This window comes from Netta rufina (genome assembly GCF_964035555.1).
Source record: "Netta rufina genome assembly, chromosome: 2".
Classification (NCBI taxonomy): domain Eukaryota; kingdom Metazoa; phylum Chordata; class Aves; order Anseriformes; family Anatidae; genus Netta; species Netta rufina.
Genome location: NC_140124.1, coordinates 96,705,631 through 96,731,712, shown reverse-complemented (window position 1 = coordinate 96,731,712; position 26,082 = coordinate 96,705,631). Strand labels below are relative to the sequence as shown.

General features: G+C 43.7%; 1 protein-coding gene across 2 annotated transcripts in view; it reads right to left on the bottom strand.

Moving 5' to 3' along the window:
- Nucleotides 1-1,112: 1,112 nt before the first annotated feature.
- The window catches only part of RIPOR2 (RHO family interacting cell polarization regulator 2), a 60,686-nt gene continuing 35,716 nt past the window's right edge, over nucleotides 1,113-26,082 (bottom strand). For both annotated transcript variants that reach the window (XM_084281831.1, XM_084281832.1), the window contains exons 9-22: nucleotides 22,902-22,945; nucleotides 21,922-22,047; nucleotides 19,891-20,039; nucleotides 19,010-19,139; nucleotides 15,995-16,687; nucleotides 13,205-13,389; nucleotides 11,168-11,336; nucleotides 9,707-9,842; nucleotides 8,660-8,821; nucleotides 7,864-8,022; nucleotides 7,014-7,216; nucleotides 5,518-5,601; nucleotides 3,656-3,746; nucleotides 1,113-2,639 (exon numbers count right to left, since the gene is read on the bottom strand). In XM_084281831.1, the coding sequence (XP_084137957.1) occupies nucleotides 2,539-2,639; nucleotides 3,656-3,746; nucleotides 5,518-5,601; nucleotides 7,014-7,216; nucleotides 7,864-8,022; nucleotides 8,660-8,821; nucleotides 9,707-9,842; nucleotides 11,168-11,336; nucleotides 13,205-13,389; nucleotides 15,995-16,687; nucleotides 19,010-19,139; nucleotides 19,891-20,039; nucleotides 21,922-22,047; nucleotides 22,902-22,945 (2,432 nt within the window). In that variant the 3' untranslated portion in view covers nucleotides 1,113-2,538. The remainder of the gene's footprint in view (nucleotides 2,640-3,655; nucleotides 3,747-5,517; nucleotides 5,602-7,013; nucleotides 7,217-7,863; nucleotides 8,023-8,659; nucleotides 8,822-9,706; nucleotides 9,843-11,167; nucleotides 11,337-13,204; nucleotides 13,390-15,994; nucleotides 16,688-19,009; nucleotides 19,140-19,890; nucleotides 20,040-21,921; nucleotides 22,048-22,901; nucleotides 22,946-26,082) is intronic.

Here is a 26,082-nt window from a genome sequence, read left to right as displayed (position 1 = left end):
GTGTGCCAGATTAAACAGTGACAACTGTCAGGTACCACAACAGGAACTAAACACTTCCACTTAAATTTTTGTGAATTTCCACATTGGTTTTGAGAGCACAATTTGCTCCTGCCAGTTTTGTGTGAGCTGTGTGTGTTTATATATGTGTGGTTTTTTTAATGGTTAGAAGGGTGTAGTGGATCAGCTTTACATTAATAAACTCACTTCGAAATGAAGAAAAAGTAGGTCAAATATTATAAGCTCTGTTTGACTTAGTACCTGTATATATGAGTAACCCTATGCTCTCTACAGCTTTGGCTCTTTGTTCTACAGGCAGTCCTGTGTGGAGAAGGAACATTGAGAGGACACAGTCTTCACCTTGCTTCCAAAGTACCATTTCAGTTTAAAACTTGCTTTTTTTTAATGTGCTTTGCTTCACCTCAGAGGTACAACTAAGCAGTCACTTTCACTATTGTTTCATCCCTCTATTTTCCCTACCTTTCTGGTTTGTCTCTCTTTCATTTTCTAAAGCAGTTTGCCGCTTACCTTCCCTTGGCCAGCAGAAAAATGAAAGTGCACCACTTGTGCATACTAAAGCACAAGCCAGTATTGCACCATTTCTCCCACTGCTCAAGAAGATGCAGATCCCTCATACAGGGATCTTTGCTATGTGTATTGTTCACTTGCTCTAATTTTTATTGTTTTGTCAGATCTTAATGTTCTTCCAAGTCTTAACATTGATATGTTATAAAACAATGTTCCTACATTGTAGGAAGTCTAGCGGTTGACTTTGTATAATGTAGCTACCCTTTTTTGTATTATAAAATCCTGGAGTTATCAAGCTTGAAATGAAAAGACAAGTATTCCTTACAGGCCTTTTCCTTTAATATAAGACAAAAACTTTGGGTTTGGCCTAAATGCAGTTCCAAGTAGGTAGTTACTACTGAGGATTGGAGGTGATCTCCACGACAGTTTGGTGGTTACATGAGCTTTACAATGGAGAGGCTGCTGGTAGAATGAGGGACTATACATATGGAATGATGTGCTTAGTACTTAAAAAATAATCTTTATTATAACTTAAATGTGATAGGAAATAAGGTGAGTACAAATGCCACAAAACTAAAGGCAAAAAAAAAAAAAAAAAGTCAGTACAAAAGAACACCTTGGAAGAATTCAGCTGATGGGACAAGTGTGGTACAAAACCCAGAACATGGTTGTTTCACCTTCTGTATAAAGAGTCTCTATCCCTCAGTAAACAAGTAAGCATTTTGAACTGTACAAAATGTACTTTTTTAATTAAAGGAAGAATATATATATTTATAAATATACAGATATGTACATTGTTGTAACATTCACAGTTAAAAAAAAAACAAAACAAAAACCAACAACAAAACCCAAAACAAACTCTGCCTGCCAATGTGTTTGGCGCACAAGGCTTCCTTTTGATGTGAATTGTTTGCAATCTTTTCTATGTAGTCTATGCAAATTTGGATACTTTAATTGACATCTAAATAGCATTTCATGCATAATGAACACAGTACAGGAACACTCTTCTGTTAAATCCTATTTACCTCCTCTGTTATCTTAAGGCTTATAATCAACAGCTTGAAGCACTGTCTTTCTTTCTTGCAGTGAAGGGAGCAAATGCATTCAGTTCACACTGTTTATTACTGCCTCCAAGGTCCACTTTAGTTTGTTCCAGTTCTTTATATTGAAATCGCTCTATAGAAGCTATCCTCTGCTAATTAGAGTGTATGAAATCCAATCCTGCTTGCAACTTGCAGGACAGAATGGCTGTGGGGACTTGTGCAATTAGCTGTACTCACTACTTCTTGGAAATAAATAAATGCACTTTACCTTTTCATTTAGTTTTTCAAAACCTACGTGGTTGTTTGATCCCCCTCACAAATCTCTGGATTAATAATGGTTCGTTGCTGGAGGGCGAGAGAAAGGAAATAAAAGACCAGTAGGGGCATTTAGAATGAGTCACTAAAGTGACACCTTCAGGGGTTTACATCACACGGTTTCTGAAGGCAAAACTTAAAAAAAAACTTGCTCTATATTTCAGGACTGAGACAGCAAAGTGGCATTGTAGGCCACTGGAGTGTTGCTGGGGACACTGTGAGGCAGGATATGCTTGGCTCGGAGTCGCAGAGAAAGCTGCTTTGTAGTTCTGCTCAGGTAGCCTCCTACTAGTCCATTTCAGATATATATCATGTCTCAAGCTTTCACAACAACTTCAAGAAAGTAAATATAATACCTGGTAAAATATATGAAGATGCCAGATTCTAAAAACCCACAGAAGTTTGCTGAATAACTGCAATTACATTACTACAAATCAGTCAAGAAAGTATGGTTCCTCAGCATCCAACTGTTCCATCATAAGCTGCGAAGAGGAGCCACTAGGAACTCTTCAGCTGGATTTTAGATTTTGCTTTTCCTCAAAGATGTGAATTGCTACATTTTGGGACATTCTCACAGAGTTCTTCAAAGTATTCCTTCTACTTCACATGCTAAATTACTTCACAACTGTTAAGCTCAGGCAGATTCTTTTTCCACCTAAAAACCTGTGGTAGCTTCAGTTCCACGTCGACTTCCAACTTTGACAAATTCCCGGGGGAATTTGTCCAGCTGTTCGTATGCCAGTCTCCCATCTTCACCTGAACACAAAACGTTAAAGCATAATAACATGCTGTATCATTGCCATACAACATTTAAACTACTGGATTCTCTGCTGTTAGAATATACTGACTGCTTTCCCTTCTTAAAATTTGTTATATTGTCGAAGGCAACTTCAGAAATTAATTGGAAAAATTAAGTGTGATTCTCAAGGTGTTACTTAAGGGTTACTTGGAAAAAATAATGTTCAAATTACTCCTTAATTTGCTCTTCTCATTTGCTGATTTTATTCAGAGCAAAACAGAAGCAGCTGTGGCTTGTATGATTAGATGGCAGTATCTGTAAACTTGTCTTACTAAATGACCTACAGTGCTCAGCTGCAGCTGCAATGTTCTTGAGGCGGATGTTGTTTATCTGCTTCTAATTTAGACAATATAAAGTTTATCCACTTCTCGCTTCCTGGAACTTTAAAGAAGCGGCTCTAACCACATCTCCATATGAGACGTGGGACACAGATGCTGCTCTTCTACATCAGCACAGCATTTCTGGGTTAGCAATCGCTGCATCACTGCTGCTTGTGGAACTAACAGGGCATCCAACACAATCACAGTACCTATGTGATCTCCAGGATGAACGTGAAAGGAGGCTGTGGTATACCTCAGGGAGACATCAATTAGGATATAAGGAGGTATAAAAACAGGCCAGTCACTCTCTTTCCTTGTACAGTTTTCCATAATAAATGTGTTGAATGGAATATTTAATCTTGTTTTTCAAATTAACTATGAAGTATTTCTTTTGTCAACTTCTCCTTTGCTATTTTTCCTTTTCTACTTCCTCCTCCAGAGTCAGCTCAATTTCTTTCCTTTTGCTTCATTTTCATGATTTCCAGAATGAACAATTTATTTTTTAATATAATGAACATATATTTTAAACTTGTTTAAGTTTCTAGGTAACACATTTTTTCATTTTAGAATCTCGCACTTGTGTCTTGCAGGCATCTTACATGCTGCTCAGTCAAAAAAGAAAATGAAGTACTGCTCTAAAGCAGGCAACTCACCAAGTGAGAGCAGGGTTTCAGATGCAACTTTCCTGATGTCTTCATTGTCAGACTGGCAGAGCGTGACCAGCATTTTAATACTCTCAGTAGCCTGGAAATTGGAAAGAGAACCATATTAACACTGCATATTACACTGTGTTTTAATTTAAGAATGTTGTGTAGGATTGTTTATACCTCTGCGTTTCCTTTCCCACTCTCTATGCATATGCAAATGCCATCTTGCATCCTTGGGCTCATCTTAAAAAGGTTCGCCAGACACCGGTACAGACCAAACTTCATGATAGCATCCCCACCCCCCTGCTTTCTCCCTCTTCATGTAGGATGAGGTCTCTTGCTCCACCAGCTTTGGCCAGGAAATTGTGTAGGGTAAGCTGCTGGAGCACCAAGCTCTGTGTGTTCACCTTTTTTCCAGCACCAACAGGGGAACCTCCATGTTTCAAGCCTCATGCCTAGAGGATGTCCTTGTTGGGAACACGGGGAATGCAGTTTTTAGGGGTTCCCCTGAGGATGGGCATCTAGGAGAAGGCATATTTTCTACTGTCAGTGCAAACTAAATTTTCTACCCTATGCTCTATAACCGTAAGTATCACTGAGCAGCCACATCTGACACTTCTGGCTGGGTGAGAGGCTATGGAACAAGGCCATAAATGTGCCAAGGTACGAGCATGGCAGTGGAAAGAATGGGAGAGAGGCAACAAGGGGATGTTTCACACTGAGCATATCAAGCCTGGAGGTCTGAAAAGCCTGTTCTCACCAGCATAACTGCGTCTATAGCAACATTTTGGCCAGCCAACCAAGTCACTTGGGTATTTCTGTAGGCTCCTCACTGGCACCGGTGCTGACCAATGTTTCCACATTTTTGCCATTTCTCTGTTCTTTGGGGAAGAAAGCAAGGAATGATCCTGTTCTGCTCTGCAACAAAAATGTTAGGCCTTCGGAGAGTGCAGCTGTCATGGTGTCTCTAAACATGATATTTAATATGATAGGAATAGTGCTGAGTGAAAGGGAAGGCCAGGTGGCATGCCACGTGGAAGCACCCTGAGCTACAGTCAGTTTCTGTGTTGATCCAAGGGCCATAGGTGGGTTCTGCAATGCTCCCGATCAAGACTTATCTACCACAGCCCTTAGATTTCATCACCCTGTATTGAACCTAGATACCTGTGCTTGACTAAAGGCAAGTCTGCACTGACTGCATAGTGGTGACTGCACCTTTATACTGAAGTTAATGATGGAGCCAAGCAACACAGAGCGTGCTGTGATCTGCAAAACCCCTTGGAGATGCAGGCTGGCACCTTGCATGCTCACTCTGATTTCTGTGCTGAGGATGAGACTGCAATTGGGTTAGCTCATCTACATGGGTGGTAGGCACCCATCAGCTGTAGCCTTCACAGGTAGTAATATCTTCTAGGAAGGCTTCACCTTTTTTTTTTTTTTTTTTTTATGAAGATCCCAGAAGATGGAGGTCTGTTCCCTGAGCAGTATTTTTCCCAGTAATTGCAAATAAAAATAAATAAATAAATTCTCACTGTTCAAGATGCACTGAGACACACTGCTCAAGTTTTATTTCTGGTTCCCATTTCCACCTCTACTCTTAGTCTGCCTTCTCCTGAGAGATCAAAAAGCACCACTGCACCCTGTATGCAGCAGAGATGCTATGCTCCTTATCCTCACCTCTGAGAGACTCCTGATAGCATCTTGCTCAAGAAAAATAGTTTTTCACATATGCTCAATATCGGATTATATATTGGACAGTATCAGTTCTGGCAGTTGCTATTGCAATTTCTATTTTGTCATTTGCACCTCTCTGTTGTCCTTTTGTTAAAGTAACACCAAGTGCCACAACCGAATCCCTTGTCTCTTACCTTGAGGTATCTTAGAGCCAGGCAAGCTGCCTTCTGTAGCTGGAGGTTGGGCTGGGTTAGGGCTTCACAGTAATAAATCAAGGCCTGGAAACAGATAAAGAAGAGTAACCATGAAAATGTGGCTGCGTGGGGCAGCAGTCTGGAGGCATTGCTACCCTGATGGACAGAGAGGGCTGGCTGCCCTTCTTCTGACAGTGTGCACGTGGGACCAAGACACAGCCCTGGTTGCAGGCAAGGTGATGGGTAACTCCCTACAGGGACTCCAGGCCAGGCCACTCATTATGGCTCCTTGGGAGTGTGTTGTCTTGGGCCAGTTTTTGATGAGTAAACATTCACATCCATGAGAAGCACAGTCTGGCACCCCTGAGGGCCTTTCTACCACGAGTCGGTAAAGAGCAAGTGGGACCTGAGGTCTGAACAGCCCAGGAGCTGACCCTTGAGTTGGTCTTTCTAATGTAGGGGTAGTGAAGAAAAGGCTGAGATGGGACTCAGCCCAAGGGACTGAAAGAATCTATTACAAGGTTGGAAAGAGCTGCTAGACCACTATACTCCTTGACCCTAAAAATTACTAACTTGCTGAGCAAAAAAAAAAGCATGAGCAGCTGAACTTGTTGGCAGCTGGGTGCATAATGCCTTCATACAAGGCACTTTGTGGTCTTTCCCATAGGCTGTGAACCAGCTATCAGCTACATACATCTGTTCCAGGAAAAGGTTGTTTTTCCCCGAGATGCTGCCTCCATGAACATGGAAGTTGGAAGGATGGCATGAGATATCAATAGGCTGCAAAAATGGAAAATGAAGTAGGAAGGCAAGAAAAATTGGACTGGAGTGACAGAGAAGAGCAGCAAAGGGTGAGCTCCCTTTTTCTCTTCCCTGTGTCTTCCTTCTGCCACCTTTCCTCCTCCAACTGCCCTCTCTGTCACTTTCTCCTTACAAGAAGATAGTAGAGAAAGGTCTGCCACGAACAGGTAGAAATCAACCCCTAATTCCTTCTTATGCCTCTTCTCCCATCTCTTTAATTTCCGTGTTTAACCTGGCCCTGCTTGTTGCCTTCAGCATCTGTGCTAGACTCTAGTCTTAGGTGGAAGATCCCATAGATGCCAGACTCCTTTGGGAAAAAAAAAAAGCAAAAACAACCCTGAAACCTATGTCCTTGTGCATTGATGCTGGAGTCTTGCCATGAAAACAAGTCTGAGACAGGACAGCAGAAATGTTGGAGTGTGGAAGACAGATGGAGACTGCAGCATTTGCTAAGTATGTGCACAATTTTGGTTTGGTACCTGTTTAGTATAATGACAGGTAGAAGCAGACTGACATAATGACAGAAATAAACCTGCCTATTTGCAGAAGAATTAGGTGGGAAATCCCTCTGGATCAGTTTAAATCACGCTTGGAGCAATTATTTTATATATGTAGGCATTTGAGACACACAAGGAGAAAAAAAAAATCATGATTATACTGGTCCCTTGTGTGATCGGTGATTTTCTGCCACTTACCTTCTCCCTGAAGTGCTTGTTTTCTGCAGTAGCTGTCAGAAGTGACGCCACAGTCTCACTGACTTCATTTTTATTTTCATTGAGAAGTAAAGCCAAAGCTCTCAGAACTTCTTGCTGTGGTGGGAGGTTATTGGAATTTATTTTGGCCACGTTTTGATGCAGTTTTCCATCTTTCACAGACTGCAGCATCTGAACCACAGAGGCTAGAAGTGCAAGAGGAAGGTCTTTGTTACTATTTTTATCCTTTCAGTATTTCAGACTGTTCCTTTCCCCACCATAAATCCTCAGTTTTTACTACACACACAAAATACAGATGAAAAATCCCCATGTGAGCATTGCAGCATTGTGGTGTCTGCACAGGGAACTGTCTGGGCTTTAGTTTAGGATGGTTTCTCTGACATTCTTAAAGGAGGGTATGAATAGGTGGGCTAGATGCAATGCTATGGCACTTAAATCCTCACCAGAACATGGGAAACCCAATATCCTAGCTAATGTATTGACTTCCAGGGCATCTTTGTGAGAGTTTTTCCTAGGAGACTGATGTCTCCCATCAAAAGCCAAGGCTAATGTGTATCAGGAGTGAGCTGAAGTGCCTTTTTCCTTCCAGGCTTTTGAGAAAAAGCTCTCCAGTGTGCCCAAATAAAAGGGAAAACTAGGCAAGGTTCCTCAAACTGCCTCTCAACTTGAAAAGAGGAACACCTGGCTTGCCAGGAATTACAGTCTACACTTCCTTGCCCCCTTTCGTCTCTCTTTTCTAAAATCACCCTCAGGCCTGAACTGTTTTGTGCTGAGCACAGAAGGATGTCAACGTATTTATTCCCTGCTAGACGCTGTATTTTGTATATCCTACCTTCTTTCGCAAGCTGCAGCAAGTAGCTTCCGAGATCATTAACACTGTGGCTTGCAAAGTAGTTGTAATACTGAAAGACGGTGATGATCTCCGAGGACATGGTGGAGTAGAGGACGGGCTCCGTTCGGTCCAGGATCTGAGATACCAGGATGCGGAAAACTGCAGGCAGCCAGGGACAAAAGGACGGGTTAGTGAGAACAAAGCTGCTGGCATTCTTGCCTGAATGTGTGGCATACAGAAAGCTAGCCTCAGACACTGTCCTGGAGAGCAGCAGGGCAGGAATCACTGCCCTGGATGGGCACATGCCCACCTCTGAGCAAGTTACCCCTGTTCCAGCCCAGGGAGAGCTGGTCAACATAGCTGGAGCTTGAGATGTGGTACATCCCACCCCAAACAGCAACCTATCATCAGGTAGACATACTTGAATGCATATAAATTTCATCCTAGTGAAATGTAATGGGGCATGGACAAAAATAGGATTAAGTGAGAGGATACCTATGTCATGGTATCACTTACAAATCTGTATTTGGGAATATGCTTTCCTATTACCTGATAAACCTTAAAATGATGTTTTCACCCTTTTCTCCTATTCTGATCTGATTATTTCAGGCCTAAACTGTTTCAAGAGTCTTTTCATTGATTTTCAAATGAGATCTTGGAGCCATGCCCAAACAGACCTCAAGGGGTTGGAAAAGAAAGCACTGACAGCTGAGTAAAGCCCAGTACAGAACTGTTCTCCATTTTGGTGACAGATAACTTTTTTTTTTTTTTTTTTTTTTTTCACAGCAGGTGGTACCTGTTTCTGCAAGCCCTGGACATTCCTCATTCACAGTGGTGGCAAAATTAATATCCAGCTGCTTCATCATCTTGTCTGCAGATGTGTGATACACTCCTGAAGGACCGGTACATTTCATCCAGAAAGCCAGCAGCGACAGCTTCTTGTGGAACTCTGGGATTGCTGCAGGAGAAAACAAAATGAACCATGAAACACAGCTGTGCTGGGAGCCCTGTCATCCTAAATAGAAAAGGTGATAGGAGTGGAGGAAATCCACCCCATCCCACTGGTAGATCACCTTGTGTCTTTACCTTCACAGAGAGTGGTCACATGCTGACCACAAGTTTGTAATGCGTTGTCTCCTTTTCCCACAGGAATATGTGAGAAAATGTGCTCCTGATCTAGTTCTGGGCACTGATGTCTCATCCTTTTAAATACCATGAAATATGAGGGGAAATACTAGGGAATAAAAATGGTCTGCATGAGGCTGGCCCTTGTCCCAGCGTTGCTCTGTGGCCTTGGGTAAGTCACTCAATTTTTCCTTAAATTTCTGATGAAGTAAATACACCGTGGTATATTTACCCACCCTGCCAGAGTGCTTATGAGGGTGAATAACTAAGTGTTTGCCAGACTCTTCCAAGGTATTAAAATAAATGCAAGAACAACAAAAATATCTAAATAGTTCTCCACAGAGATGGCTAAAAATAGTCTTTGGGATAAACCGTTTGAGGAATTGTATTATGACTTTGATGGAACAAGGCAGATCCAATCTTTCCTCAGGAAAGAGAGGTGAAGGTCAAATTTGGCTCTACAGAGGTGGCAGCATCCCCACCCCACTGCAGCAATTACCCCTGCATATCAAGCAGGATGTTTATTTCTGGATAGCAGTGCTTAAGACAGAGTAAGATCAACTTTGGTGACTGCTGCTTCTGTTTGTAGCTGTGAGGTGTCCCTTGCTGTGGTGGCATTTCTCACAGTCACAGAGAGCTCTGTGCAGTGATTATTTCCACAGGCACACATGCCCAAAAAAAAACCTTTCCAGAGGAAATCCCCTGACTTGTCTCTTACCATCGGTAAGGGAGGTGATGTTTCCCAAGTTCTCAGTGCTGATCTCTGCAATGTTCTCCATCACGAGGATCTGCCTAGACAGCTTATCCAGGAGGTCTCTTGCCACAAACGGTGTTTTGCTGGAGAACACAATTTGCTGATGGAGACAAGTGGGAAAGGAAGAACAGGAGTCATTGAAACCTCAGAACAAAACCTCCAAAACACCTGCTACCTGAAGAAGTGTAAAGGCAAACTCATTGCCTGGATTAATAGGATCTCCTTAATCTCAAACATTTCTAATTTCTGTGGTATTTTATGGTCCTGGTTGATGTGCACTGTCACTTCTACTTTTAACATCTGTGTCCAGATCCAGACATCTGAGTACCCATTTGCATAATTTCTGATTTATACACTCTGGTAAGCTAAGGGAATCTGTCATCATGAAGTTTAAAGCCAGAAAGAAGTATTAGTCTGATTTTCACACAGCATAGGCCATGGACTTCCAGGACGTACCTGCCTGGAGGCAAGCCACAGGTTGCTCTTTCTCTGCTCTGTTTCAACTCTGAACACCTACCCCACTGCCTGCATTTGCTTGGTGTTTTTCCCTGGGCTTGGTATTTTCTCCCTGCTGCTGGCACCTGCATTTTCTTCAGCAGTCCACTTTAGTATCATTCATACAGAATCTGGACAAAGCTCAAGCCTGCCTCCCCCAGCTGCATATTTACAGCATGCTCTTGTATTTAAGCCAAAACCGCCCTTTTTCTCATTCTTGTGGGTCAGCAGAGTGTCCAGCTCAGCAGTAAGGGTACTGGAATCAGGATTGCTCTGTATTGCTTCAGTGGGCTTTTTTGGGAAAAAAAAAAAAAAAAAAACAAAAAAAAAAAACAAAAAAAAAAAACAACTAATTATATCTAAGGTTGAAGAGTCAAATAATTGTAAAGAGAAGTTGTGATACGTTTTGATTCAGCAACAAAACCCTGATGCCCACACTTGCTAGAGTGTCTTGCTGGAGGTTTAAGATCACATTGTGCTTAGGTTCTGAAAAACCCTGCTAAAAGGCTGTGCTAGTTAATCTCGAGTATGAATGGATGATTTTGATCTCCCAGAGGGACTGCTATGTGCTGCCTTTGCTGTGGTGTGGACTTTGCGTGCGGATGGTTTAGAGCAGATTCTTCTCCCCCTCATGCTGCAGAAATGGTTTTGCTTTTGAGCACTGCAGCACTGCCCTGGGCTGGGTCAGCCAGGGGGGCCACAGGCTCCTCCTTTACTACTGAAAACCTGAGATACCTGAACTGGGGAGCAACCTCCTGGCCAGGAGCATCCCCTGGTGAAGCCAGCAGAGGTTCCTTGCCCAGAGCAGTGCCTGCCCCTGCCTTCTGCTGATCTGCACCAGCAGCACCTGCTGTGTGCCCCGTGGTTTTCTTATCAGCTCTGCTCCGAGCTCTGAGCCCGGGACTGAAACAACAGGAGCTGTTGTGGTACCTGGATGAGCTGCGTGCAATACTGCAGGTGCTTAACTATGGTGATGTCGAGGCTGTCGTTCCCCGTGGTGAGTGGCAGAGGGCTGCCAGCAACGCTGGTGCCGACACCTGTGTCCTCGGTGAGGGCTTCGCTGAGGTGGCCCCTGGCTTCAGGGTGCTCCGGCCTGTAACTGCGGAGGGAGGAGGAGGTCAGTGGGGGCCGGCAGCTGCCGTGGCAGACAGACACAGGCTCACGCAGCGAAACGGGCAACGAGCACAGGAGAAGAGCCGAAAGCAGCGCGCTGGGACCACACAGCCCTTGGAAAGCCAGAAACCTGGTGCTGAAGACATCATGTCACACGTGAGCAGTGGTGCCCGGGTGCAGAGCCAGGTGGGGACAGGTCGCTTCGGCGGTGCTCCTGGCTCGTTTGCCTTGAGCAATGCCAAGTGAGCCTCTTTAACCTGTGGCTGCTGTCGCACGTTGGTGCAGAGCCCAGGAGAAAACACCCTTCTGCTGATAAATCATCTCCCCCGCTGGCCAGGATGAAGCAGCATTACAGCTCGTGCCACCTCAAGCACTGAGCTGCTGAGAGCGGATCGAGGCTATTGGCACCTCCCAGTGCCAAATTTAGGACTCATTGCAAAAAGAAAGGAAAACCACTGCTGGAGTAAGAGACATGATGTTTTCATAGGCTGTTTTTGGCACACTGTGTACAGCTTAGTTTGCCAGTAGTTTCTGTAAGAAGGTCAAGCTATTCTCACTGTGTTTTAAATCATTATTTCCAACTTTGTCGTGTACAAATGATCCTCCCTGTGTTTAAATGCAAAGCCCAAGGTCAGTCCCCAGACTGCAAGCGTGCTTGGCTGCAAGTTCAGAAGTGTCAGCACTTGTGATCTTTGCACTGAGTCACACACGCATCTAAAAATGGAAGCAGGAATCCACGCTTTCTGGGGATCAGCCCGAGGGGAAAAAAATGGGATTTTAACTTCTACTTTAAGATAAAGATTTTAGTTAGCTTCCAAGTCAGCTTATCAGTAACTTAAATTTTCTCTGCTTAAGTTGAACTTAGGCTGAAGCGCCTGGTTAAAGCCAGATCTTAAATCCATGCAGACTGAACTGAGCTCAGAGTGCCAGTGTAGCAAGCAGCATGATTTTCCAAGTTTTTCTTCCCACCAAGTCTTAGTCTGGAGGGAGACAGCACAGCGAGATGGATGGGAACCGAACGGTCATTGCTTGTTTGTGCTCAAAACTGTTTTGAACAGGCCATGATAAGATGTGAGAAGTATCACTCCCTTGTTAGAAAGCATGGGATTTCAGGGAACCAAGTTAGAATTTTCCTTTTTTTCCATGTCTAGTGCCACACGTGTGCCTGTTGGGCTTCGTGTCAGTGCCAAGGATGCAAACATGCTTTTAGGATTTAATGATTGAAACACAGCATCTTACGGTCACACAACAATGGCAAACCACGACACAAAACAATACAGCTTTTTTTTTTCTTTTTCTTTTTTTTTTTTTTCTTTTTCCCTCAGAAAGACCAGAAGTGATGAAAGAAGGGCAGGTAACACGCAGGGCCATGGACAGAGTACCAGTCATCACTCTTACATTCCAAAGGAAACCTACACCATGCTGCTTAAATCTGGCCCTGTGTTATTGTTATTGACAAGCTTAATCCACTGCAAAGACTCATTCGGCTAGAGAGAAAAGACAAAGGGAGGGGGGGGAAAAACCACAGAGGAATTAGTAATTACATCCAAGGAAAACCAGGTCCAAACCTATGTCAAGGAAGAGGCTCTGCCAGTATTGATGTCAGCTTAATTTAATTCACCCATATATTTGGGGGGAGTGGGGGCAGATTGTGCATATTTGAACAGGAAGAAAATGATCCTGGAAACTAAAGGTTTGGTACAGAGCAGCCACAGGAAACCCTCTGACCCTATAAACTCCTCAAGGATTAGTCGGTCTTCCTTGAATAATGTGTGCACCGGGATCCTCTGTTAGTGACAAAGAGCTAGGGTATCAGTTTGGCGTAAGCATAGCTGGCACTTACTACAAACTTACCTATTCTTCTCAATCTCAGTGTCTGAAAATACTGAGTCTGCACCTCCTCCACCATTACAAACCTCCTCACCACCACCATCCTCATCATCAAAGTCAGAGGTGTTCAGGAAATCAAAGCTTTCTAAAGCACTTTCAACTGTTAGACTTAAACTGGAGGACCTGCTTCGGGTTACTGCTGGCTTGCACTGCAAAGGCAGAACGAACCAATGAAAACCCCAGATATTAGCTACTACTGAAAGAAAAATAAATAAATAAATGATAAAGCTTAAAACTTTAAAATTCTTCATTTTATTTTTTAAACTTCATTTTATTGGGTATTTCACTTCAAATCTTCATATTCATAGCATACACAATCAATGCCTGAGAACTGGAAAACCCTTCCCTTCCTCCTCCCCTCCCCATCCTACCCCCTCTCTTCCCCAAAGGAAAACCCTCAAAGGCGAGATTTGGTGTGTTTTATAGAAACAAGGAGTACATCTCGAGTCCAAGTGATGCAGCTTTCAGCATCTTCCAGAAGGAGAGACGGTAGTTAATGCGTTGAAAGGTGAAAAGGAAAGGCACATTCCGTAATTTCTGTTACAGGTACAGGAGCTGAGTTATATGTATATATCCAATGGCACTATTGAATTTGTTCCAGATGCAACTCTAGTGGAGCTTAGCCAGGAATGAATTTGGTCTCATATCTGCAGATGGATGAGAAGACTTTTGTGGCTGTTGAAGCCACGTGGCTTATCAAGGGAAAGGCAATCACACATCAGATGCCTGGGTGACAGAAAAAGGCAGTATTATAACCTGTGAATCAACAGCACCTAGAGAGGGGGGAAGCCATCCTATCTCACTGCTGGGAAAAAACGTGACTGCAGCCTTGCTGGTGCTGTGGGAAGTATCAAAGGCCCAGGTCCCATGTGGAGATTCATCCAGACATGCCCATACACTTGCTTCCAGGTCACCTTGCAGGAGCAAATGATGAGTCAGTAACTTGAGGGCTCAGCCTGTCGTTGGTTTGTGCAGTGACTTCTTACATCTTGAGCCCCATGTGACTGACCAGAAACAGCCAGGAGCCAGCGGTGCAATTCCAGAGTTGCATCTTCCAGTCCTGAGTAAGAGCCAGGACTTTGCTTCGTCTTGTTAAAAAAAATCAAGTTGTCCTCCGAGTTCAGGCTCAGCTACCCCAGGCTTGGAGTTTTGTTTTTAATTTGTATGCACAAATTGTATGCTAGCATTTACAATACTCGATGCCCTAAACTGACCACACAGTCTTTAACTGATCAAACATACTCCATGGCACCTCTGTAGGTGTTGTATTCCACCTGCCCTGCAGCATGGATGGCTTCAGCTACTGTTCATTTTGGGGCTGGTAGTGCAGCTTCTTCAGGCAAGAGCACACAGCGATATGTGGGCTTCTCATTTTCTGTGCCCATCTCACACGGCCAAGAGGGCTTTTTTCAGCTGCAGCTGGATTCCAGCTCCACCTTTTGGCACGGGGAGCCCAGCGCAGCTGCTGGGCATGCCGAGTGTTGGTTTGCAAGCTGGTCAATAGGCCACATGCAGAGAGTAGATCTGGAAGAAGTGGCCATCTCTGGTGTGCAGGATTTCTGTCTGCACGTCTGTCCTCCCTCTCCCCCCATCCCGCGTCCATCCCTTTGTAGCTTCTGATAAAAGGAATGTGAATGAACAGTCTCTGTTGTCCCTCTGCTGTTTGGACAGCTGACCTCTTTTGTACAAGCTCCAGAGCAGTCACGATGACAAAAAAAATAGCAATGGTAGCTTTGCCTGCTTGAGCTTATTGGGGATATAGTGCAAAGATCAGGGGCTGCAGGTTGTCAGAAAAAATAAACAACCTGGGGAAGTACCATACAGCTGCAAACACTGATGGAAACAAAAATGTTAACAAAGTTTTTTTTTTTCTTTTTTTTTTCTTTTTGTAAAAAGATAAATGCTTCCCTCCTTTCTCTTCAGCCATGTTTTTAAGTGATGAGGTTTAAATGACTAGCAGACCAACTTGCATATGAATATGAAGCATTTGAAATGATTATTTCCCATATAATACTCTCTGCACAGTACTGCATCGTGAGTTATTATTCATGGGGGAGATATGAGTCACAGTGATTGGCAGTAAACATTATCAACACACATGCAAAACCCTCTACTTCTTTCTTCAACATATTCGAGTATAAAGACAGGATGTCTCTCACTTTAAAAATGGATGGGGAAAAAAGGAAAAGGCTTGCAAAAAAATGTAGGCAAGGTAGGAATGGCAATGTTCAGTGGGACTTGTATGTCTAAATTGGTTTGGCAATTTAGAAAATTCAGCTTCTACGGTTACAAGGCCTGATCCTCAGCTGGTATAGTTTTGCACAGCTCTACATAAGCTCAGGGGTAGTATGTCAAACTACACCCACCAAGGATGTGACCCGTAGATTTTAAAGGCAGAATATTGGCTACAGTCTGATTGCCAGTATGGCATGGGCAACAGGTTCTCAAGTGATCTCTTCAGAGAAGGGAATAATTTAACTAACCCTCTGCCATGGTGCCTTTTTCTCTTTCCCCCGGGTTTCCAGTAAAGTAAAAAATCCATTGCTTGAGGATACAAGGCTATGGCCAGCACATTGCAGACATGAGTTTAAAAACACAACACTGTGAAGGGATGCTCCAAGAGGAGCAAATCTATCGCTACTGAGGTATTTTACTGGTCTCCAAAATGTCTACTTTGATGTTTGTGAGGAATGGGAGGAGATTCTACCCTGCTCAGATTTTCTTTAGGGTAGTATTTTCTGAAAACGTACTCACTTTTAGGATGTCATCCAGATGCATCACTTCCTGATCCAGGTCCTGAAACTCTTTATACTGCTCTTTGTGTGGCTCAAGAGCTAAGAGAAGCCCTTGCAAGGCTTCTTCAATGCTTCCATCCAGATAAGACTTGTAGCCTTCTGACTCCCCACTGATGGATCCCTCACACGGCAACCTCTCCAGGGTCATGGGCACCTCTACGGATGTGAGCCTTTTTACCAGCTGCTTTGTGATGTTGCCCTCATAGGTATCCAGCTCCACCGGCTTCAGCTCTGAGCCTTCATCCGTCTCCTGCAGGAGGGACACTGGGACGTTTGTCTCTATAAAGACACGATCGCTCCCAGCATCGGAGGGTTTTCGGCAAACTTCAGAAGCCGACTTGGGGATGGCCTTGTTCTCTGCCACTGCTGACTCTCCCTGCGATGGCCGGTCCTTAGGCTCAGGGACAGAGTCTCTGCGGGAGTCACTGCTGCTGCAGTCCGGGCTTGAGCTCTTGGAGGAAGGCTTGAGAGCTCGGCGCTGGGTGGGGGTGGCAGCGATATTGGGGCTGGAGCTGACATGAGCAGAAGAAGACCCCGGTGAGTTGGCAGGGGGCACATGGTCTTCATAAGGCAGGTCGCCAAAAGTGAAGGAAAGAGGCCGCTTCTCAGTGGCTGCCGTGCCATTTTCAAAGACGTCATCTGGCAAGTTTGACTGAAAGGATAATTGAGAAAAAGAAAATGTTTTTTTTGTGTCTAACTGGAAAGAGAAAAAATAATACTATGTTTCCAGGTGGGACAAAAAGATTTGAGAAGCATTCAAGACTTGAGAGATGGAAAAAAAACAAAACAAAAAAACCCCAAACAAACAAACAAACAAACAAAAAAAACCCAACACATTTCAAATCCAACTTGTGCTTGCATCTGTCACAACCCCTGACCTCAGCAGGAGTTCTGCTGGGCAGCTTGGGTTCAGCATCTCTTTGTGGGCAGGGTAAGCCAAGAGCTTGGTAAGTGTGTCCCAGAACACAGCCCCAGGCACCACTGCTCTTAGCAGATTGACTCTGGCGTCAGTTCTGGGGCATTGCCCAATTACCTACAGGACAGCTCTCCTGCTGGGGTTGCACTTAAGCTACCTTGGCTGCATTTTCATACCTCTTATAGATTTCTGCTGTATTGATCTTCTGATAGTAATCCCTAAACTGTAAAACAGGCTGCTCCAAAAGTTATTCCAGTGTCATGGCATTTTAACGTTGATATTGCTGTGCTATTTCTTTATGTTGAAAGTATGTTCTGCATATGACATGGATATCACTACTAGCTGTTGAACATGAGCTACAGAAAAGTCATGTTCAACATCAGTTTCTTCTGAAAGGAAACAGAAGAAATTGTGTGGTGGTGTATTCACCAGGACACTGATCACTTAGGAGACACAAACTGGCTGATCTATGGGGAAAACTCACTGCAGGTGTCACAACCTGCCTATCTGACCTACACATTTTGCTTTAATGAAGTATTGCCTCATGTTAAACTCTCTTACTGCATACTGGAGAGAGTTATAACATTTCTGCTGTCTTCTTCCCTGTCATCAGGCTTGAACCATCTCAGAGCTGTAATACAAATCCTGCTATTATTTTATGCAATTTTTAGAACAGAGAAAAGGCAAAAAGCAGTAAGGAGCAAAGATACAAGACCCTATCTGGAGCTAGAATGTAATAAATCAAAGCCTGCAATTTCACACTGATGGGTCCTGAAACAACTTTTAGCCTTCACTACGTGGCAAACTCACACAAAAGCACAGCACAAATGAACACAACTTCTATTTTGCTGACAATTTGCTGGAAGGAAATCTAGGCATTCACATGTTGGCAAAGGACACAAGGTTAAAACGTCCAAAATTTGCATCATTTTCCCAGCAGCTTTTTTTTTCCCTAAACATACTGATACTCAAAGGTTCATTTCTTCTTTTGCCCCACATGGGTATGCTTTCAGCCTCTCCTTTACTGCTGAAAGTCACGTTACTCGTCAAATGTCTAAAATCAATTTGTATGACAGGACATTTTTAAAAATACCACGTTGGCTTGTACTTCTGCCCTGCTCTCCTCCCCCAGATGGTTGGCTTCTGACCATTATCCCTGTAGACACCAAGAGGAACTTTGATTTAATGCGAGCAACATGGGCTCACAGTCACGTTCTTCCCTTCCATCAGTCAGCAAAATAGGCGAGTTGAAACAGAGAGCAACACATGAAGCATGCATGGGAATGGAGATGCCACACGGGGACTGAAAGACTCCTTCACCAAACAGAAACCAGGACTCACATATAGCTCTAGCCCTGCCTTTGGGCTTAGCCTGAGCGATGGCAGGTCACTAAAAGAGCGACTGCGCCGAAGCTTGTCAAAGAAAGTATCTTGCAGAGCATCTAAGATTGCCAACTTTGGCCTGTCTTGCAGGGGATGCAGCCATTTCTTCAGCAGTTAAAAGCAAACAGGGTGTGAGGAAGGGCAAGTTAATTGAATGCTTTGTAGCAGAGTACTGAAATTACAGGCATGGGACGTAACACTTGTAAAATTCATATCTCTACAGATGGCCTATTCAGGTTAATACACAGACCTGATTAAGCATTCAGAGTTTGATTCATGCAAAATGCAAGAGCACCGTATGAATCTCTTTGGTACAAAGGCAAATTTTACCATGGCACACATTAAAAATAATAGTGCTGTAATGGTTGTTTCACTACCGTTACAAAATGAACACGCATTTTATAAAGATTACTCAAGTAATAAAGCAGTCGGGCAAGATGTAGTTGGGCAAAGCTGTAGTTGGCCATACGGTGCCTCAAGGATGCCAGGATCATGGTCACCTTCTTTTAGGATTAGCAGCTAGAATTGCATTGCACTTGCTTTATAAGTATTTGAAAGGGTAGCCTGCTGAAGCCAGGGGAAAAAGCGTAGACGTGTAAAGCAATGAAGCGTTTGCAGTGTTTGAACTGCTCTAGGGTTTCTCATTACATAAACATGAAGCTAAGCAGGGCTTACAAAGAATGAGTGGTCCTTGAAGGTTGGCGTTTCTGGAGTGCCTTGGCTGTACATGGACATTCTTCTCTGGAGAGCAGATGCCTTGCTCACATTTCCTGTGGAGGGGGTCAGGTCTTCTACATCGAAGGGGCTGCAGACACACAGGCAGGAAAAATAAAATTGTTAGGCTAAATGAGAAGGAATTTCTGGTCCATGGAAAGAATTTTTTTTTGAAAAGGTGGTTTATTAGCACATCAAAACCCAGAGGTAGCTTGCTTTTTTTTTTTTTTTTTTTTTCAACCGAAGTGTTTAAAAGAAAATGTTGTTAATTAGACAGCAGGCTCAGAAGTGTGGTTTTCATTTCTGATAAAAGCATTTTACTCTCAGAAATCACTTATGTAGCGTTGTCTGATATAATTCTTCTCACATGCAAAGTATTCTTGGATCTGAGTTGTCAAGCATCATACACGATAATGAGAGAGGTACTCTACTGTTAACAGAGCTGCTGCATTATAAAGGAAACCAGTTGCTGTTATTGCTGGCTTCGTGTTTATTGCATTACAAGAAACAGCATACATGACTGCAAAAGTTAAACGTTTCTTTAGGAGCAACAGTCACCTATTTTATTAAAAAACACTGAAAATGGGGTTTGAATCCTAACACTGTCAGCTTACCCATGCCTCCCAATGCAGGTGGACAATACCAAGAGATTTCCCACCACCCTCAGGCCATGTATAAAGCCCACAAAAGCCAGCTTTTAAGCCACAGTTTCTACAAGGATTAAGGAGACCACATAGACCTTTTCAGTTCAGTTGATTTTTAAAATTATTATTTATTTATTTATTTATTTATTTTTTAAACAGCTACTCCACCCAGAGACCGCCCAACCTGTTTTTACTTACTACCAGGTGATTTCAAGGTTCAGCTTTATTGTGCCAAGGTCGTTAATATCTACTGCAACCACCTGAGGTCGAGCTGCAAACAGGTCTTTTGTTTCACAGGTAACACTTCCCACAAGGATGTGAGTAGCAAGTCCCTTCACTTCTGTGACCTGTAAGAGAGAAGAACAGGATATTTAGGACTATACAAGGTATTGTAACCCTTAATTACAAGGTAATGTTTTTGTTTTTCCTAGTTAGAATCCCTTGCTAAAAGGCTTCTGAGATATGGATGTTTGTTGCCTCTTTGGGGAAAACAGATTTTTTTTGTTGTTGTTTGTTTGTTTTTTAATAAGCGTATAGCTGCATATAATTATGCTTACAAAATGCAGGTACATTTTATTTATTTATTATGAGTGTCAGAAGAGAACAACCACACTGGGTCAGACCAAGGGTTATCCAGCTTTGTCTTTGGTATTTTACAGTGAGCATAAGCAGAACTTAAGGAAAGATCAATAACAGGCACAGTGTACTTGGTGTTTTTCCATCTAATACTCTTCCAGTATGGACAATTTTCTTGTCAGGGTATCCCATGAGCTAACTTGCCTACCTACCTACTCCAAAGGGAGATCTTGTCTATTTGTGGCCTGTAACTCTGAATCTGTGCAATTGTTTGCATCTACAATGGTCTTTGTTGATGATTTACACAAATTTGTTAGTGGGGAACTAGCTCCATTTATGCTTTTATGGTAAGAGTAGAGCACAGTACTATTCAAACTTGTATGTGTACATATCTATCTCTGCCTGAAAATTCAGAGGGACGATTATATGTGCAGCTCATCTACAAACAAATCTTTGGCTACTTACTTGAAAGTCAGTTCCTGAACCTTCATTGTGAAAGCATTTGTAGAGAGCCCATAAAGAAGTGAGAATTTACACGTTAACCTTAACAGTACCGGGACTCTCATTTATAGCTCTTGTGCTACAGGGAAGTGTTCTCGCTAAGCCTTCCACCTTAAATCTGTATTGTTAAATTTAGGAGAGTGACTCACCATGTGCTACAGCTTGACTTTCTATGCAAATCTGCTGTCTGGCACATCCAGGATTATTTTGTCGGTGTTTTGAAACTGCTTGTGTTTTTTTCACGATGCTTTTGCAGTACCTAAGTTGGACATCTCCCTTGATTTTCAAGACACTACTTAAGCTTCAGCTGCCTAAGCAGAAACTCCTGGACTAATTTTGATAACAGTTTTTATACAGGAATTAGGGAATGAGCATCTTTGGATTGGAGGTATATTGGTAGGAAAGCAGATGAGCACATGAATTTTTCAACCAGAAGAGAACTTCGGGGAGGTCTGGGGCAGTAAGGGAATGGAGCAGTGGTGGAAAAACTCATGTCTGGGAGGAAAGATCACTACTGGGTTGTTCTTTCCCTATGGGACAAGGCATGGAGGCTGAAACACTAGGAAATTTTGGGAACTGCTGTGGAAAAAGCTGCAAAAAATATCAGGTGCACAGTTTGTGTAGTGCTCCTGTTTGTGCAGGGTGCTGGGGTTGGACCTCAGGAATATCCTACCTCATGCCCAACTGTCTTCTACGTGTGTTTGAAGTAGAGACATCTATTTCTTCAGATTAACAGATGCTGCTCTCTTATCCGAGTGGCATTAACAAATTTATCATCAGTGGACTTTCTTGTTTTGTTTTTGTTGTTGTTTTTGCTGAATACTGTTAACAATCTGGTTTCTAATTTTCCCTTGCTTTGGTGCAAATAACTAAGAGTTGCTGGAAAGTGATGTGAGGCAAGGGTTGTGTTAGTAAAGCCACCAGTCTAGGGAGGCAACCTCTCCCACAAGGCTCCCAGACTGATTAGTCTTGTAGCACCAAAGATCAGGAAGTACTATACCATTTCATTCTAGTAGATGTGTTGGAAATACTAATGATGATGCATTTGCAAAAAAATTTAATGATCTGCTTCTGTATTTTTGCTGATGGTGCATGTAAAGGCAGCCTTTTGGCTTCTGCCTTGCTTGCAGGTAAAGGAGTGAGCATGCATACCTTAATGGAGATCAGCCCAACAATGAGAGGGAGGAAAACCATTTCTTCTCCATCCCAGCTCTGCTTGCCATTCACCTCTATTTTGCCTTTCAGTTTCCATCGCTGGCGACCGTAACGCATAAAAATCTGAGAAAGAAAAGTCCTCTCATTATCTTGAGAAATCTACTCTCTTGATGCACAGGTATCAGAAACAGAATTGGGGAAAGGGTCTGAGATAGGTTGGAAGAGTTAGTGCTGCAGGTGCTGCCATTCTGCTTCCCAACAAGCCAGAAGGAAAAGGTCCGTGCATGCATATGACAGGGGACAAATGAATTGATGATCAAGACATCTGTGAAATGCAGGTTGAGGGAACCTGTAAGCAAGCTGCTGCAAGTTCCTTGCAGGTGCAGCTCTTGATGTTCTCAACTGGAGCACTGCAGTGACCTGAGATATTGACACAGCTTCACAGCGTGTAGCACTGGGGTCTCGAGAAATGGTGTTGCTGTGTCTTTCTGCTGCTCTGCTTGATGATTGAGTAAAGCCTCAGCATCCAGTAAAGGATGCTTGCAAGGACTTCTTCAATTTGATCTGCATGCGTGGGATGAGGTATATACTTTTATTTTATTTTATTATTTTTTTTCCTGGAAGTATTAGAAATGTTCACCAAGAACAAGATGGTGAGAAGCATGCCCTAGTTCTGGGAGAAATAAGGCTTTTTCTTGTGTTTATTTAAAAAAAAAAAAAAAAAAAGGCTTGTAGTTCATGGAGTAGCTAACACCCAGTGCTCCAAATATAACTTTCAGGTCTTGTGACAGATGTCCTAATATAGGCAGACAGAGAGAGATCTGTAATGTTTTTCAGACAGTTCACAGGAGAGCTAACAGCTGTTCCTTGGCATGTAGATGTCCCTAAGTTTTATTCACCATGGAGCACAAAGTGACAGAAATTTGCCTCTTGTTTAATTATTTTTGCTATTGAACCAGAAACAAAGGGTGACATACCTCATACTGATCCCCGGGGCAGAGCCGAGCAAAGCCAGCCAGTCCTGGGGAGGAAAGACAGGGAGCAGCGGTCAGAGTGGGTGGGCAGCCCCCCCAGGACACCCCAATCCCTCCCGGTGCCAGGCAGCTGCCGTGCTGCGACAGGAGAGGGCAGCAGCCCGCACCCTGCAGGGACGTGTGGGTTTTCTTTCCTCTATTTTATACCAAAAAAATAAAAATAATTGCATTGTGGTTTCGTGCATATCAAAGGTTTGCACTTCCCAGCATTTTTTTTTCCTCCAGGCATAATTCTCTTTTTCTATAATAATTATATATATATGTAAAAGAAGAAACAAGCTTCCTAACGTCATCTGGCTTCAGAAACCGAGCTTAACGCCCTGACTATCGTGAGGCGTAGGCGAGCTGCTGATTATCATGTGGTGCTTGCTGCTTAACCCAAATCAGACCGAGCTATGCATTATAACACAGGCTCCTTGGTGGAACTTCTTAACAGAAACACAGTGAGAGGGTCTCCTTCTTCTTGGTGCATCCATAACAGGCTCATTCCCACGCTACCTGAGTGTCTTTCAGCAGTAACTACATCAAGAGCCATGGCTGACATCTGTAACACGAGATCTCTCCTGCCTTTCCCCAGAAGGGTGAGGTAGTGCAGCAAAGTACTTGTGGCATACGTTTGGGAATTTTTTGGAAAAGGATGTCACGATGCTATTTCTATACTGGCACTGTGAGTACAAAATGGAAAGTTTCCTAGGGCTTGTGACTCTCTGTAAATCCCAGGGAAGTTACAGCCCCCATCCTGGCCTTGCAATCTGCTCTTCTGCAGGATGTACTAGGCTGTTTTCCAGTCACCTCATCCTCTCCCTCCACAGAGGGAATCCTTCCTTCCTCACAGATCTCCTCATTTGGTAGCTATTGCACTTGTTTTGCTATTAAAAAATAAATAATTACTTCATTTTCTGTAGCTGCTCAGTCTTACTGCAGCCGCAGATATTTTTGTAATCTTGTATCAGACTGCCTGCAGTGCTGCAACACCCAGAGAAACCAATCTGCAAACATTCACAAAGTCATGGCAGAGATGAGAATTACATTTTCTGGGGCCTTTGGACTGCATTTATCCTAAAATACCATGGCTGAATATACATATGTGTGTGTGTTAAAATAAACACAAGGTGAACCCTAGTGTTGGCTTTATTTACTGGGCTACAGCTGGGCCGTACACAGTCATAGCCAGTCCGTGTGATCTGCTGATCCTTCTCTTTCATTTCTTTGACCAGAAAACAGTTTTCTTCACTCATCTCATTGCTTAGCAGAATGGAGAGGCCTTTGCTCAGGGCTCATATTACCCATTCCTTTCTAATTTATTTACTGTTTATAAATAATTTAAACTTACTAGCGCTCTGCTGCTGCTCCTCTCTCCCTAGGCATGCTTTTATAAGGGAATTTGATCTCTGCTGGGACACATCACTGGGAGCATCTGAGGAAAACAAAAGGCCCTTTCTCTGCTTGGTGGATGGGGAGGGGGGGACGCAGCTTGGGGCTCCGTGTACGGGGTGTGTGGAGCCAAGGCCTGCGTGTGGTGACCAGCCCTGCCAGGCACCGTTTTGGGCAGGGGGGCACAGATAGTGGGGTGGGAGCTAGGTCTAGAAATGGGCTCTCGAGGCTGTTGGTGCTGCTCAATGCTCTCCAGCCTGATGTGGGCACAGTGGATATGTACTGTCACAGGAAACATGCTTTTGGTGAATCTCGGGGACTAAATGTGTGTCAGGACCCAATGGTTCTGTTGTACCACTTCAAGCAGCATGGCTTTGTAAAGCCAGCATCCTGGGCTTGCAGTGCAGGTGGGATGGGAGGTTGCTCCCAAGAGGTCAGTATAATTAATTAGGGGGCTGAGCCATTAGGTGGCTGTGGTAAAGTGTCAGGGCGCATCCTTTGTGTGCAGGGCTGCCTGAAGGCTCTTGCAGCATGCACAGCTCTGCTTGGGTGCAGGAGGTGGGGCAGATGGGCTCTGGTGCTTGCTCTGGGACAGGTGTTGCAGAGCCCCTGGGATGTTGGACCAGTGCATTACTCTGAAATAGCTGAATTTCTCACCTTCTGCTACCCTGGAGCTTCAAAGAGGCGTAGGGACCCTTCCGTGCACATCAGAACAAGGCGTACAGTGACTTCTATGGCCCCATACTGGGTTTTCCTGTTTAATTTCAACACCTGACTAATCCTGAGCAGCAATCTAAGCCTGCTGGCAAGATTATTATCTTCATTTTGCAAAATGATTAGACTTTTTAAAATTATATATAACACAAAAGCAGCGTGGGCCCCTTACTTCCTGACAGTGCTGTGTGGGTTGGCTTGCTTTCAGCGTGTGCAATGGGGGACACAAAATAAAAATAACTGTCACTGGAGTGGCTGGGAACAGATAAGCTTGGGGGAGAGGAACACTGATTTTAACATTAGATCCTAACACTAGATGGATGTGCCACAGTGCAATGAAAAGGGGAAGCTTGCTACGTGATCTCTAGGCTTCTGTGCTAGAGCTGCTCTGAGCTGTGCCAACAGCAAAGGCTGGATTGTCCTACTGGATTCCTGTTCCTAGGCAAAATTATCTAGGCAGAAATCCTAGGTGTCCTAATTAGAGAATACTTAATGATATGGCATTTCTCTCTGCTATTTTCTAATTTGGGCCCCTTCACATTATGAGAACTGTGTTTAGAAGTAGCTGTTGCCTGTGGTTTGTTCACTGCTTCTGCACCTGAGCACAACACCCTGGCTTCTCTGCAGCCCGTGGGCTTTGCTGGAGGACTTGGGCATGCAAGAGAGAAAAGGGTCCAGACCTTTTCAGCCCAGTCACTTGTGGTGTCCCAATGTCTTCTGCAACAAGTCCTGCTGCCATGAACTCTGTGTTGCGCTGCATTCACAGCACATAAGGAAACACCCTGAGGGACATGACCTGGTGCAGTTCCCTTCCTGCACTGCATGGCCTTGGGTCTACTTCACTGTGTCCACACTGCACTGCTGTGGGATTCTGTATACAAATATTTGGCTCCATCTCTGTGTGTTTGTCTGGTAACTTTGCATTTGTGCATCTTTGCCTTTCCACATCTTTGCCTTTCCAGTAACTGACTGGGGGCTTTAAAATGCCAGGTTTGGTGCTCTGGGATGCAGCTAGGGGACCTACAAAAGCTGCTGC